General features: G+C 38.1%; 1 protein-coding gene across 3 annotated transcripts in view; it reads left to right on the forward strand.

The window, feature by feature from the left end:
* Window positions 1-15747, forward strand: part of MANBA (mannosidase beta) — a 113852-nt gene that overhangs the window by 48118 nt on the left and 49987 nt on the right. For all 3 annotated transcript variants that reach the window (XM_070614143.1, XM_070614145.1, XM_070614144.1), the window contains exons 8-10: window positions 7623-7774; window positions 9299-9416; window positions 11821-11907. In XM_070614143.1, the coding sequence (XP_070470244.1) occupies window positions 7623-7774; window positions 9299-9416; window positions 11821-11907 (357 nt within the window). The remainder of the gene's footprint in view (window positions 1-7622; window positions 7775-9298; window positions 9417-11820; window positions 11908-15747) is intronic.

Here is a 15747-nt window from a genome sequence, read left to right on the forward strand (position 1 = left end):
GCGAATTTTAATATCTTTAGAATTGAAATTTATTCTTTATTTGTAATTTGTTTTAAATCTAAAGAAAGAATCAAAATAAAGCATCACATCAGAGTCAGCCCTGATGGCCTAGTGGTTATAGTTTGGCACACTCCGCCTCAGCGGCCTGGGTTTGGTCCCCAGGAGCAGAACCACACTGCTCGTCTGTCAGTAGCCATGCTGTGGCGGCAGCTCACAGAGAAGAACTAGAAGGACTTACAACTAGGATATACAACCATGCACTGGGGCTTTGGGGAGGAAAAAAAAGAGGAAGATTGGCAACAGATGTTAGCTCAGGGCCAATCTTTCCTGCCAAAAACAAAAAACCAACCATGACATCACTGGTATGCTTTAGTAGTGGCAGATATTAGAAAACAAAATACCTCAGGATTCTTTTTGATAGCACTTCAGATGGTTCATACAGAGATGAAGTGTGTGAGTCAATCAGATATGTCCATGTAGAAGGGGCTAGAGCTGAAATGGACAGCTGCTGAGCTCACAGAAGATACCTTGAGACAACTGGGTCATTGTTTCACGAACCTCTGTAGTCAGTGATATAGGAGTGCCTGTATGTGGCCAGTATTCACAGTTCATACAAAAATCAAAGAGATTAGTGCCTCCTGGAAGTAATTCTTTGAACCTTGTGGAATTTGCTCTTTTGGAAATGTTTCTTCATATGTGACGTTTTCTGGAACTTTGGAAGAATTTTATTCATTCTTCTTAATCTCACCTCATCGTTGGAAAAAGCTGCAGAAAGACTTTTTGGACAATATGGAATTCTCATTTTGAAGGTAGACGCAGTAAAGCTAGATTTTGAAAAGTTAATGTCAACTTTGAAGTACTTTGTGCTCCAAAGAAAATGTGGATACGTGGATTAACTTAGATTTTGTCTTCTGCTAGCACAGTTTTTCTCTTCTGAATTGTAATTTTTTTCCTGGTGTAGAATTTTGGATGAGGTTAATCACATAGAAATGTGTTTGCAAATAGCTGGAGTCTGCCTTGAATAAAGTACACTGAAACACCAAGCTTTAAAGCTCTTCTTCGAAGATAAGTGCACAGAAATTTTGGTGAAGGCTATTTACTGTGTAAAAGAGAAAATGTAAGGAAATGGACATTTACATAGAAAAAAAGAATCAGATTTTGAAGAAGAGTGCCAGAAGAAACAACAAAAGATGCTGATCTTACGGTGCCTGGGGAAATGAAAACAGCGGTGTTGAACACCCCAGTCATTTTCACCAAGAACGGGACGCTTGTTCTAAAGCAATGGATCAGATAATGTCTGAGTTCACAATTATTTAGCCATTTTCTCTGATTTTGCAGAAGAAATAGTTGAGAAGTGGAAATTTCTTGACCCCAGAGGCATTTGTAAATGGTTTGAATGTATCTCGAAAAAACAAAGGCGGCAGTACTACTACATTTTTTGGAATTTAATGTTAAGTGAGATTTTTATGACTCTCTGACAAACTTATCTTTATGTCTAATATTTTCCCAAAATATTTAAGTATCTTTGGCTTCATTTGAAAAGACATTTCTAAATTAAAATTAATAAAGTGTGTTTTATCATCAATTATGACAGATCTGGCTATATTCTTTATAGAACATAAGCATACAAAGATCAACTTTGACAAAGTTCTTGACATTTTTGAAGTTAAGGCTCAAAATAGCAAATATTGTTATTCATTACTATAACAAACCAATATGTAGATATGTTATTTCCCTTTTTCAAAAACACGTTAATATGACTCCATTGCTTTTTCCTTTTTTATACTATAATGTTTATTTTACTTAAAAAGTGGCAGAGTTATTCATATAAAGTTAAATAAAAGAAAACCTTTAATGTCTGCATTTCTTTTTAGGCTGTTACCATTATTCATTTCTTTTTTTTCTTTTTTTTTTTTAGATTTTTTAATTTTTCCTTTTTATCCCCAAAGACCCCCCATACATAGATGTATATTCTTAGCTGTGGGTCCTCCTAGCTGTGGCATGTGGGACCCCGCCTCAGCATGGCCTGACGAGTGGTGCCACGTCGGTGCCCAGGATTCGAACTGGCGAAACCCTGGGCCGCCGAAGCGGAGCGCACATGAACTTACTACTCGGCCACGGGGCTGGCCCCTATTCATTTCATTTTATTATTATTACTGAAAATAATTTTGTCCTACAGGGAGGAGGGTGTTAAAAAGCGATCCTATCTCGTGTCAGATACTCCAAATATATGCTGGCCACAGAGACGGCGAGGAGGGCACTTGGGGGCAGGCAGAGCTGTGGTACCGGGTGTCTCTCAAAGTCGCGATGGTAGATGGGAGATGGTTTTAGAAGGTGTATTTTGGAAATCCATGAAAATTATTTGAACAATATTTTGGGTAACATTTGCCAATATTTAGAAATAAGTGGGTTTTTTTTTAAGGAAAAAATTACTCTTTTGAAAATCTAGTATCACTGTGACAGCGTCTTAGGTATTTGATTCTAGACAGCTGAGAAGTAATACCCAGTTTATGAGCCAGCGGTTCACTCTGTCGTCATGTTTGGTCTCTCATTGGAAGAACCTTGAGAACTCGATATTTACTTCTCAGTCACACGCCTCTTAAGCCCTTCAGTTAAGATATTCCTAATTCTTAACTAACTCTTTTCTAGAAAATGCATTTTGCAGTACAGCTGTCCTGTACTTTTAAAGTCAACTCTTCTATTTTAAACATGAAATCATGCAGCCAATTAAAAAATTATCTAGTGAGTTGCTAATAGAACCTTCAGCAACAGATAGAAAAGTTTGGAAATTAAAAATTTTAAAGTTCAAACTGCTTGACTTGCACATTTAGGTTCATAGATATTTACACCTTTTTTCTACTTCCAGACAGTAATTTACTTTGTTGGGCTGCTCAAAATATAATAACAATAGACACTTCACTCTGGATGCAAATATGGATGCAAAAAATTTGAAAAGACTCGGGGGTCTTTTCAAAACCCCTCCTTCAGAACCCATTCTTTTCTCTGAACTAGGATACCTGTTGTAGAAGGGGACTTTTGTGTTGTCTCTCAAGCCTGCAGAGGACATGGCAGTTGCTGACACTCTTCACAGACCCTCCAGTGGGACCAGCCGAAGACCGCCCAGCTGCAGGGTTCACTTTGACCTGGGTCATTAAATTGTTATTGTGCAAGTTGGGAGATAGGAATAGCTGTCGTTTCACGAGCAAATTTGCCCATAAAAGAAAAAACATTGAAACATGTTTTATTGTTAATACTGTTTGTAGCATTAATAGATATAAAGAAATGAGTTCTATTTTCTAGATTAGTGGTTTTCAAATTTTTTTGGACTCAGGATTGCTTTACGTTTGTAAAAATTGTTGAGAACCTCAAAGTGCTTTTATGCAGGTAAATATTAAAACTGAGGATTAAATATTCATTTCAAATCACAATAATAAATCATGACATGTTATAAGTTATTTTATGAAAAATAAGTATATTTACAAAATAAAAAACTTAGAATAATGACATTGTTTTACATGTTTGCAAATCTCTTTAATGTCTTGCTTAATAGAAGACAGCTGAATTCTCATCTGCTTTTGCATTCAATCAATTTGCAATATGTTATTTTCCTTGAAGCATTTGAAGAAAATCTGAGTTCACACGGATATGTATTTGGAAAAGAGAAGAGGACTTTAATAGCCTTTTCAGATAATTTTGGATGTTCTTTGATGCAACACTAGAACTTAACAAGTGGTAGTTTCTTTCTTGCTTGCTTTCTTCTTTTTTTTTTTTTGCTGGGGAAGATTTGCCCTGAGGTAACATCTATGGCCAATCTTACTCTTTTTTTGCTTGAGGAAAATTAGCTCTGAGCTAACATCTGTGCCAGTCTTCCTCTATTTTATATGTGGGATGCCTCCACAGCATGGCTGATGAGTGTAGTGGGTTGTACCTGGGATCTGAACCTGTGACCTGGGCCGCTGAAGCAGAGCATGCAGAACTTTAACCATTTGTCCATGGGGTCGGCCCTGTTTTTTCTGTTTTTTTTTTTTTAAAATAGCTAGGCTTTTTTGTTTTTTTTTTTAAACTAGGAAAGATTCACCTTGAGCTGACTTCTGTTGCCAATTTTCCTCTTTTTTTTCCTCCCCGAAGTCCCAGTACATAGTTATATATCTAGTTGTAAGTCCTTCTAGTTCTTCTATGTGAGCCGCTGCCACAGCACGGCTGCTGAAGACGAGTGGTGTGGTTCTGCACCCGGGAACTGAACCTGGCGCACCAAAGTGGAGCACGCTGAACTTTACCTGCTAGGCTGTCAGGGCCAGCTCAACAAGTGGTAGTTTCTTAAAGGTTAGTTGCAGTGTGGTGTCTGAAGCCGTTTCAATGAACTCTTCATTCTCTGTTCCATTAAAATCTATTGATGTATCTTGTACCCTTGATGGATCTTTTATCCATGTGTGATATTGTAATATAATGCGTAGGTTATTTGAAAAATGCTGATCTCTTGAGATTTCCAAATGTTAAAACATTTCCTTGTATAGTATGACATTCACATTTGCTAATATCATCATTGCTGTCATCTGAAAAGTCTTTAAGTATTGGGAAACTCTCAAGCTCCTGGTAGTGGACACAAGTTTTCCTAAATAGTAATTTTTACTTATAAGTTTGAGTTTTTCTCATTCGCCACAATACTGTTACTTATTTTCCTTGAAGTGACAAGACTCACTTCATTCATTTTCAAGAAAATGTCTGCCAAATAGCCAAGACTGAATAACTAGTTTGCCTGGCAGTTCTTTCAAGTTAAAATGAAGTTTCATGACCGGACGGCTAATTCGGCTTACACCTCAAGCAGTGGCCCAGATCTTTTCCTAGAGCCTTGTGCCTGGTGCTTTATTCGTATTGCCCAATTCATCACGCAGACTATTACAATAATGTGTCCTCAAGGTGGTGATTGAATAGAATTAATAATTTTTACTGTGTCGTCAGGGACATTCTTCAGTGAAAATGGTTTTTTTCCTGCTAATGCAGGAAGGTGAAAGACACGGTGACTCCTAGCACAGCTGGGGGCTACCGCCTTGACCTCTGCTGAGGCACCAGCAGCGCTTCTGTGCTGTCAGGGCAAATGGTAACCCCGCTGTTGCAGGGTAACCTGGAGATTCAAAAAAGCTCTTCAATGTTTTGAATATTTCAGCATCTCTTGTATTTTGTTGCCAATGATTCACGTAGATCCTCTTTGATGATTCAGTGTACTGAGTAACAGACAGATACAAACAAAACAGCAAGTCCGTTGTTCTGGAGATTCACCCATTTGTAAGGCAAAAGTGTGATTCTTCAGATGAGATGTCAGCTTAGTCTCATGCTGCAGCTACAGCTTTAATCGGATGAGTTCCTGTGTTGTCGCAAGGTGACGGTGCTGAGGTTTTGTTTTTCTGACTTTTCCTCCAGTAGGCATTCAGCAGTATCAACTGTAAAACTCTCAGCTGGTACGTGTGCTTCCCCAGCCAGTGCTGCGTGGCAGCCAACCCTATAAGATGCTTCTGGCTTTTGCATTTCTAGTTTGAAAAACATTACAATACTATATAAAACAATATATTGTGACATAATAGAGCTTATCACATCTAAGTTTAAAATATTCAATTCCTTTTTCTTTATACTTTGAATGATTGGTCTCAAAATAACACTGCAACTTAACTGGCATCATAAATATTATTTAAAAAATGTTCCATTGCATAAGACACAATAAGATCAATTATTCATACTTATAAAGTTGAGAGAAATTTGGCTTTCATCATAACTTCATTTCTTATTTGTAATTTCACCCAGTTCCCCGGGAGTAGACCCTTCCATCCCTGAGTCAGAGGACTCTTGAAATGCCAGTTTCATTTTTTTTTCAGCATTTTTACATGTAGACAGTGTTGTTGTAGGTTGGGAATGTTAGTCTTGAATCCCATTATAAGACAACAATTCATCCTTAAATTAGGAAAAAGTGTGTTATAAATAAATTTTGTTTTAGAATTAGATAAAATATTATTAAACTCTAAAATGAGTTTCAATTAAAATTAAAATTTTTATTTGAAAACTTGAAAATATTACTGTGAAACTGAAGGTACCCGGTCCTGTTGTGTTTCTGTGTAGGTTGCCAGGGAAAATTTGGGATTCAAAACAAGAACCTGTTGAACCATAACAAAGGCATAGAGGCTATAGCAGCAATCACCAGAGACAGCTAGTGAGAGCACAGTAGTAGTACTAAGAACAAACAATCCATGAAGACACACCTCTTCATACCCTAACCCTCTGTAGAATTAGAACACACAAGCCACATTCCATTAAGTGTCAGAGTGGTGATGTTATCACACATCGTGTAGCTTCTGGAAAGTTCTACCATACACTCAGAATGAAAGTGAAAAAGGCAAATAATGCTTAGCTTTCCTATGAAAACAGTTGGGAACTCAAGGACCCCCTGAAGGGTTCCCAGGGACCTCCTGTGGTCCCCTGGCCACTCTTAAAGAGCCACGCTTCTAGACATTTGAATCCACCTTCAAAGAGCTTTAAAAGTCACCTCAGAAAATCACTGTACATCTTTTATGTTTTGCAGCTCTAAAGGAAGTGTGATAATTCCACATTAAGATCCTCCTCATCCAGGCCTTGTCTGGTGATTCTCATAGAGTTAACTCTGATATCTTTTGTCATGTCATATTGATAAGGGCGAGGGTCAGAAAGTGGAAGAATGGTGGGTACTTTGATTACATGACATAAGTTGATTAATTAATTAATTGTTTTAGTTGGAGAAGAAATGTATAATCTTGGTTCAAGGCTAGGCTTTATTGGTGTAGGACCATGTCCCTCATTCCTTGACTGAGTTTATGACTGGAGAGTGTGAAGATTTGGATAAGAACATTGATCTTTTCTATCTAGGGTCTTGCTGCTGGGGCTTAACTGCTAGACTGTCACAGGACGGAGGTCTTGGCTTCCTCCCAGGTGGCAAGGATAACACGGGGGTGTGTCCTCCCCTCGGAACACTGCTCACCTCTCCGGTCCTGATATCAGAGCTCTCGAACGTTGATTTAATGTGATAATTAGTTAGGAGTAACTTGCCCAGTAAACAAAGTGGATTTTATAGTATTGTGCTATTAAGATTGGAAAGTTGTTAAGTTATGAAATACTATATTTCTATGTAGTATAGTACTACATTTCTTTGATTCTAAGATGCACATTTTGGCACATTTTAACAACACTGAATGAGAATGTGTTTTTCAATCAAACATGCATCAGTTTAACTGGTGGCATCTTTTTTTTCCATTTTTGTGAAGTAGTATCAGTTTTTGTTTTATCTTTGAAATGTTATCTTCAAATATATTTCTTTCGATGTAATTATAAATACCTATTTCATAAGGAAGACTACAGTATATTTCACTCTTTAATGGTTTCTGTATTTTTCTTCTAAAAAAATAACAGAATCTGGCAATAATTTATATATGTATTTTTTCTGAAGTGTGCACTTCCACATTAAGCGCTTCATGGCAAATAGAAAATTAACATTAAATTCTATTTTTGTAAATTCTTTAAAAGTTTGCTTTCCTTTTTTAAAAATCTCTTTTGCTGCTTCTGTTTTAAATTTGATATTGAGTATTTAATTCTGTTTGTAATAGGTTTATTTTAGGACAGTGGAACTTATAGAAGAACCTATAAAAGGGTCTCCTGGTCTGAGTTTCTACTTCAAAATTAATGGGCTTCCCATATTTCTGAAAGGCTCCAACTGGATCCCAGCAGATTCGTTCCAGGATCGAGTAACCTCTGACTTGTGAGTGATCATCTTTCTTTTCTTCCTTGTGCTATATTTGTTCTTTTAGTTCCTCTTTTTATTAACAGTCCCACAAAGCTTACGAATTACCCGTTTTTACTTTCTTTAGTTCCAGTGGAAGGAACTGAGAGGTAATACAGAATTCTAGAATTTTGGAAACTTTAGAATGAAAAAGATTTTTAAATAATATATTCCATTCTAATGAACTATAGATAGTCTTACAGCTAAACTGAGACTGCTGAAACCATCCAATTTTGAGAAAGCTATTATATATTTTCTCTGGAGGAACAAGGAAATTACTAATGCACATTCAGGGTTAGTCTCTGAAAAAAATAATTTGGCTTTTTCAGTTTTTGAAAAATACCTTAAATATTTTTGTGCATGCTTTTAAAAAAAATGGGAACTCATATGTACCTCTTCATGCTAAGACATTTGCATGTTCTTTTACTTTTCTCCTTAATACGAAAACCTAAAAAAAAATCTTTAAAATTCTAGATCTGGAAAAAAATTTAAAGTATTTTTCTGAAGCTTTGAGAATAGAACTTTACAAGAAAATTATATTTCCTGATTGAGTTTATAAACTATCATCTTTGTAATAGTGAAAATAAACATATTTAACTTACTTACAAATGTATAAATATGCACTGTGGCATATTATTTGATGCTTAGAACGTAGATGTGGTTGGTAACTAAACTCTAATTTTGCCAAAAGTTGTAGGAATTTTCTTTTACTTCAGAATGTGTATATCGTTTTGAAGTTCATATGAAAATGGAATTATTCTCCAGACACAGACAAAGACAGTTTGCTGTCTCTTTCCTTTTCAAATGCTCCTCTTCTCTCCTGGCTGGTTTCGGTGGTGGCTGTTTGTCACAGCTGGTCCAGTTACTGACCCTGCCTATGGGTGTCTTTTCTGGAAAAACAGTGCTCTGGGTCCCCGCCAGCCTGCTATTGGGTTTCTTCCTTCCTTTTTGGATGCTCTTTGGAGATGGATGGTACACGCTCTCAAAGAGGCTGTAAATTTCTAGATTTTCCTGAGGGTAATGTGAATAGAAATTGGAAAAGCAGAAAGGAAATTTACTAGAGAAACAAGTACTGGACTGGAGAAATTGTAAAAAAGGAGGTAAGTGTCAGCGAGGTACTAATATTCAAACTTTGATTTTCATCTTACAGTTTGCAATGGTTATATAAAATTAGCACATACTTTCCGAGGTATACAACTGTATTTTTCTATAGGAATAACTTTAAGACAAAAGTTTAGTTTTAAAAATAGTATAATAACATTACTGAAAATTTAGAAAGAAAAGATATCACCCATAATTTTTCTAGGTTTGTTTATTTTATGTGGTTATAGTTAATGAATATATAATTTTGTCTCACTTTCTTCACTTAGCATTAAATCCAAACCATCCTAATTTTAAAATGTGTTTTTCTATGTGTTTGCTAACCACAATGTGTTTTATAAATCTTTTTTTTAACATTTTCAAATTTTCAGATTAGCATTTGTTTTAAAAACTTCTTTATAGATTGCGCCTCCTTCTGCAGTCTGCTGTGGATGCGAACATGAACACTCTCCGGGTGTGGGGAGGAGGGGTCTATGAGCAGGACGAGTTCTACGAGCTCTGTGATGAACTGGGGATAATGGTGAGTGGCTGGCAGCATTTATTTGTTGGTGGGTCACTGTAGCCTCAGTTGGACCTCTGATGCTCTGAATGGGCGATATTGCTCACTCCTTCTTGTCTCAGAGCCAGGCATGATGTTGCATTTTTTTGTGAAGGAATAAATGACATCTTGCAAACCCAGAGCCGTAGCTGATAGCAAACATCATAATTATTTGATTATTTTTAAATGATAGACATTCTATATATTAGTTTAGTTATATCTAAGTATATATCTATCTACATTTTCTTTGTAATTTTCTTTGTGATATGAGGGTTTGCATAAAAAATAAAATATTTAAAAATTTTAACCGTAAGGAGATCTATCAAGAACTAGAGAGAGGAAAAATAGTCAATAAAGAAAAAATGTGCTTAATACTGTTAAGTACTCCAAAATTTATTTGTTTCCAGATATTTTTTGATTTCTCCTTTAATTTCTTCAATGATCCATTGCTTGTTCAATAGCATATTGTTTAGTCTCCACATCTTTGTCCCTTTCTCAGCTTTTTTCTTGTAATTAATTTCTAGCTTTATAGCATTATGATTGGAGAAGATGCTTGTTATTATTTCAATTTTTTTAAGTTTATAGAGGCTTGCCTTGTTTCCCAACATATGGTCTATCCTTGAGAATGTTCCATGTGCACTTGAGAAGAATGTGTATTCTGCTGTTTTTGGATGAAGTGTTCTATATATGCTTATTAAGTCCAACTGTTTTAGCTTTTCGTTTAGCTCCACTGTTTCCTTGTTGATTTTCTGTCTGGATGATCTGTCCATTGATGTGAGTGGGGTGTTGAGGTCCCCTATTATTATTGTGTTCTTTTTAATATCTTCTTTTAGGTCTGTTAATAGTTGCTTTATGAACTTCGGTGCTCCTGTGTTGGGTGCATAGATATTTATAAGCATTATTTCTTCTTGATGGAGTGTCCCTTTGATCGTTATATACTGCCCCTCTTTGTCGCTCTTTACCTGCCTTATCTTGAAGTCTCCTTCGTCTGATACAAGTATTGCGACACCTGCTTTCTTTTGTTTGCCATTAGCTTGGAATATCGTCTTCCACCCCTTCACTCTGAGCCTGTATTTGTCATTGGCGCTGAGATGTGTTTCCTGGAGGCAACAAATTGTCGGATCGTGTTCTTTAATCCATCTTGCCACTCTGTGTCTTTTTATTGGAGAGTTCAATCCATTTATGTTTAGGTTCATTATTGACGTATGAGGCCTTAATGCTGTCATTCTGTCACTGGTTTTCCGGTTTTCTTGCATTTGCTTTGTTTCTCGTCCTGTGTATTTTGGTCTACCCATTGATTACTGCAGTTTCTTATGCTGTGTTTCTTAGTTTTTTCCTTATTTATTTTTTGTGTCTCTGTTCTGCTTTTTAGTTTAGTGGCTACTCTGAAGTTTGTATTCAGAATCTTGTGGATAACAGTCCATTTTCTGATGGCCTCCTATTTCCATAGTCAAAACTGATTCAGTCCCTTTCCTCCCTCCCTCCTAAGTTGTTTTTCTCATGTCTTATTCCAACTTGTGTTGTGAGTTTGTGGTTAAAGTGACAAGATTGTCTTTGTTTTTGGTGTTTTCTTTCCCTTTATCCTAGTGCTATAGTTGAAGATTTGCTATCCTATTCTGATTCTCTCTGTCTGTCTCCTTACTCTGTGTTTTGTGAGCCCTTTCTCCCTTTTTTCCTTTTTTCAGGTATGAGGGCGTTCTTGAGGATTTCTTGGGGGGGGAGGGGGGGCGGGTCTCATGGCTACGAAGTCCCTTAGCTTACTTCCAGATAAGTAAACTGACATGTGGAGAGGCTCCATAACTTGCCCAAGCTCACAGAGCAGATGTGTGGTGCAATCGGATTCTGACTCAGGCTGACTTATTCGGGCCAAGCTCAGCTACTGCGTCATAACGGCCTCCCTAGAAATGGACTGTCTGGTTTCATTAGTAGAATGCCCGTGTTGTGGTCCTTTTGGCCATGAAAAGTTAATTCCTTTATAAACAAGGTGTTTCTTAACAGTCTGGTCCATCTCTCAATACCAAATTCCAGGTGAAGATTAGGGTGAATTAGGAATGAGGAGGGGGAAACTCCTGCTTTTGAAATTTCATATTCCCCTCAACACACACACAGTGTTTTCTTATTTAACTTCCCCTTTCTTCTCTTTATTCTCTGCCCACCTAGTGTCTTCTCTTCTCAGGTTTCCCTGTGGCCCTGGAGCGCCATAAGGCCTGTGCCTGCCTTTCCCGGGCCTCACGCACAGCAGTGCTCCAGTGATCTTACCCATCCCATCCGGCTAACTTGGGTTTCGTTTGCGTTAAAGAGAGTCCCCTAAGTTCAGAAGGAAGAATTTCTCTCTGTGTGATCATATCTGTGGAAGTGCCTTATTGCCTTCTGTTTGACTTGATAGGTGTGGCAGGACTTCATGTTTGCCTGTGCCCTTTATCCAGCTGGCCAGGGTTTCTTGGACTCCGTGAGAGCAGAAGTTGCTTACCAGGTACGTTATCACTGTTCTAAGAAGGAAGATGCTTATGTTCCAGTTCTGCCTTTTGTTAAACCGCTCCTGCTTACTTTTTGTTTTTTCTTTACTAAATCCCATGAAAAACCACAGTCACGTAATTGACTCCCTAGGTGACTACACCCAGTCTCATGGCTTTAAGACCACCTATATCTTGATGAACCCAGCCCTGGTGGTCTAGTGGTTAAGACCCAGTGCTCTCACTGCCATGGCTGGGGTCCTGTCCTGGTCAGGGAACCACACCACTTGCCTGTGGATTGTCATACTGTGGTGGCTGTGTGTTGTTGTGATGCTGAAAGCTGTACTACAGGTATTTCAAATTCCCTCAGGATCATCTATGGTGGACAGGTTTCAGAATAAGATAGACTAGGAAGAAGGGCTCCCAGAATAAGATAGACTAGGAAGAAGGACCTGGCCACCCACTTCCAAACAAATTGGCCATGAAAACCCTGTGAACAGCAACAGAGTGTTGTTGCTAGAGCACCACTAGATGAGAGGATGGTGCAACAAGACTGAGCAGGGCTCTGCTTTGCTGCCCACAGGGTCACTGTGAATCAGGACTGACTCAGTGGCACTAACAGTATGCTGGTGACCCCGGCTTGTCTACTGAGTTCCTGGTTCTTACATCCAGCTACCTTTGGTGCCTCCCCTTGGAGGTGTAATAGGCATCTCAACTGTAACGTGTCCAAACCAAGCTTACATTATATTACTTTTCCCAAATTTGCTTTCCCTGCAGTTTTCCCCACCTCAATAAATGGCAATGCCAGCCTTTGAATTTCATTTCTCAGGTCAAAAATTTGAAGTGATTCTTACACCTTGGTTTCTTTTGCATTCCACATGTACACACTTATATTTATATTTATAGATCTATAAATGCAAAGAAGTGAATCCTAACTCTGTCCGTTGGAAAGGCCTAGAAACAATGGACAATGTAATAATGTTGAGCATCCTTATATTGAAATAATCCTTGCTGTTAAGAGAAGGGTTTCTTACAGAAATGGCTGATTCCAGGTCTGGGACAGGAAATATACTAGGTAATCCTGGAGTATTTTGACACACAGATAACAAAGAAGCTATCAAAGATGTGTCAAAAGAACTTGACGAGACTCCGATCAACTAAGAGTAGGACAATTTGGGATTTAATAAAGATAAGAATGTCAGTGGATTGAAATCCACCAAGTACGTTAATATCCAAGAGTTCATAATTTTAGTGTCTGTGGATGTGTATTTCTGTGAATAACCAAAAGAAATGCAAGCACGTGATTCTTGTAGCACTCAAGATAGTAGTTACTTTTGGAAGGAAGAAGGGACTGCAGTTAGGAAGCGGTGCATGAGGCTTCTTGGGGTGGTTGGTAAAGGTCTCTTCCTTGGTCTGGGTGGTGGTTATGAGGGTGATTGCCTTATAGTAGTTAAGTATCTTGTAATTTGTTTTCTGCATCTGTTTTATTTTTTTTTAAGAAAAAAGGTTTAAAAAGTGCATGTTGAATCATCCCTTGCTCAGAGCCCTGCGCATAAACTTAAAGATCCTCACCATGCACTATGCTGTCCTGTCTGCCATTTCACCTCCAAGCACCACGTTCCCCATCTGTCTGTGCCCAGGAACGGCTTCCCCGTCACCCTCCCTTGTGGATCACCTCACTCATTCTCTTCTGGCCCCTCTTACCTTGAGCATGACTTTCTCTAGGAAAACCTTTCCATATCTGGAATTCTAGAGTAGATCCTTTGTCCTTTGTGACACACGTCACACTTTGAATGACTTGTTCAGTGTATTGTCACTCCTGCAAGCTTGTGATCTCGCTAAGGTCTTGGGCTTGTCCCCTCTGTATCCTCATGACCTGGCTGTGGCTAGATGGATGGATGGATGAATAACTTTTAGAGGTTTTAATTTTCTTTTATACAAATGATGAAAATATATCTACGCGCCTTCAATTCTTTTATGTATTATTAAAGAGAAGGAGAACTTTTCTTATGCAGAATTTGTTGAAATTTTAAAGTAAAGCTTACCATAAAATTCTAGATCAGATTGAAGTGTGTATGTGGCATAGAGTCCCTGAAGCTTCTTCCCTCTTGACTGTTTGTATTTGTGTTTTCATCAGTACCATAAACATGCCAGGCACAGTTGTTAGCAGCCCTTACTTATCTGGGCCTATGCACAAGAAAATAAAGGAAATGCTGTTTATAAGCCTGGTTTAGAAAAACACAAGACTTTAATTTTTTTTTGAGATGTATTTCTTTCTCTCTCTCTCTTTTTTTTTTGGTTGAGGGAGATTCACCCTGAGCTAACATCTGTTGCCAATCCTCATCCTTTTTTGCTTGAGGAAGATTAGCCCTAATATCTGTGCCAGTCTTCCCTCGTTTTGTATATGGGTTTCCTCCACAGCATGGCTGATGAGTGGTGTAGGTCTTTGCCTGGGATCCGAACCCACCAACCCAGGCCACTGAAGCGGAACGCACTGAACTTAACCACTATCCCATTGGCCAACCCTGAGATGTATCTCTTTAATACATCCTTCATGCATCTCTATTCTATGTATGAGTTACTTAGTCTCTTGAATGGAGACTACATTGAGAATATCAGCTGGGATCCATCACTGTAATCTTCCGTTACAGTGAAAGAGAAGCTATAAATGAGGTTGTATTGCTGAAACATGTTCCAAAAGAATTTCTCTTGACCGTTGGCTCATTCTGTTGTTCTCAAAGAGATGTAATTGCCCTCCTCTGCTGGGGCCCGTCTCCCAGTGTCAGAAGAACCGGATCCTTTGACCTTTATGTTGGGTGGCCCACAGTGAGCCCAGTTCCATGCAGCCCTCGATTGTCAAGGCTGGCAGCGTTTTCAGATAGATTCTCTCATTTCTTCTATGTGTAGATATATTCAGTAACTTGCTTAACCTTGCTTGATTTCTTGGAACATGATGTTGATAGTTATTTCAGGAGACATTCTCTTGATGAGCTGATTTTTTTTCCTTTAGAATATTCCATATATTTATCTTTAGCTTCCAGAGTATCTCTGCTTCTCACTTGCTTTGTAAAGCAAAACTCTCTGGTCGTCCTTATAGTGGTGTTTGTTGTCTCTCATTTGTTTCTTTTTCTTTTTTTTAGAATTTCTTTTTATTTCATTTATTTATTCAGTGTTTTTTTAAATTGCAGTAACATTGGTTTATAACATTATATAAATTTCAGGTGTACATCATTATATTTCGATTTCTCTGTAGATTACATCATGTTCACCACCCGAAGACTAAGTACAATCCATCACCACACACATGTGCCTAATCACCCCTTTCGTCCTCCTCCCTCCCCCTTCCCCTCTGGTAACCACCAGTCCAATCTCTGTCTCTCTCTGTTTGTTTGTTTCTGTTTTTATCTTCTATTTACGAGTGAGATCATATGGTATTTGACTTTCTCCCTCTGAGTTATTTCGCTTAGCATCATACCCTCAAGATCCATTCATGTTGTTACAAATGACCAGATTTCATCCTTTTTAATGGGTGAGTAGTATTCCATTGTGTGTATATACCACATCTTCTTTATCCGTTTGTCCCTTGATGGGCACCTAGGTTGCTTCCAAGTCTTAGCTATTGTGAATAATGCTGCAATGAACATAGGAGTGCATATATCTTCACCCATTTGTGTTTTCATGTTCTTTGGCTAAACACCCAGCAGTGGAATAGCTGGATCATATGGTATTTCTATTCTTAATTTTCGGAGGAATCTCCATACTGTTTTCCATAGTGGCTGTACCAGTTTGCACTCCCACCAGCAGTGTACGAGGGTTCCCTTCTCTCCACATCCTGTCCAGCGTTTCTTTTTTTTCCCCTG

The sequence above is a fragment of the Equus przewalskii genome, chromosome 3 (genome assembly GCF_037783145.1).
Source record: "Equus przewalskii isolate Varuska chromosome 3, EquPr2, whole genome shotgun sequence".
NCBI lineage: Eukaryota > Metazoa > Chordata > Mammalia > Perissodactyla > Equidae > Equus > Equus przewalskii.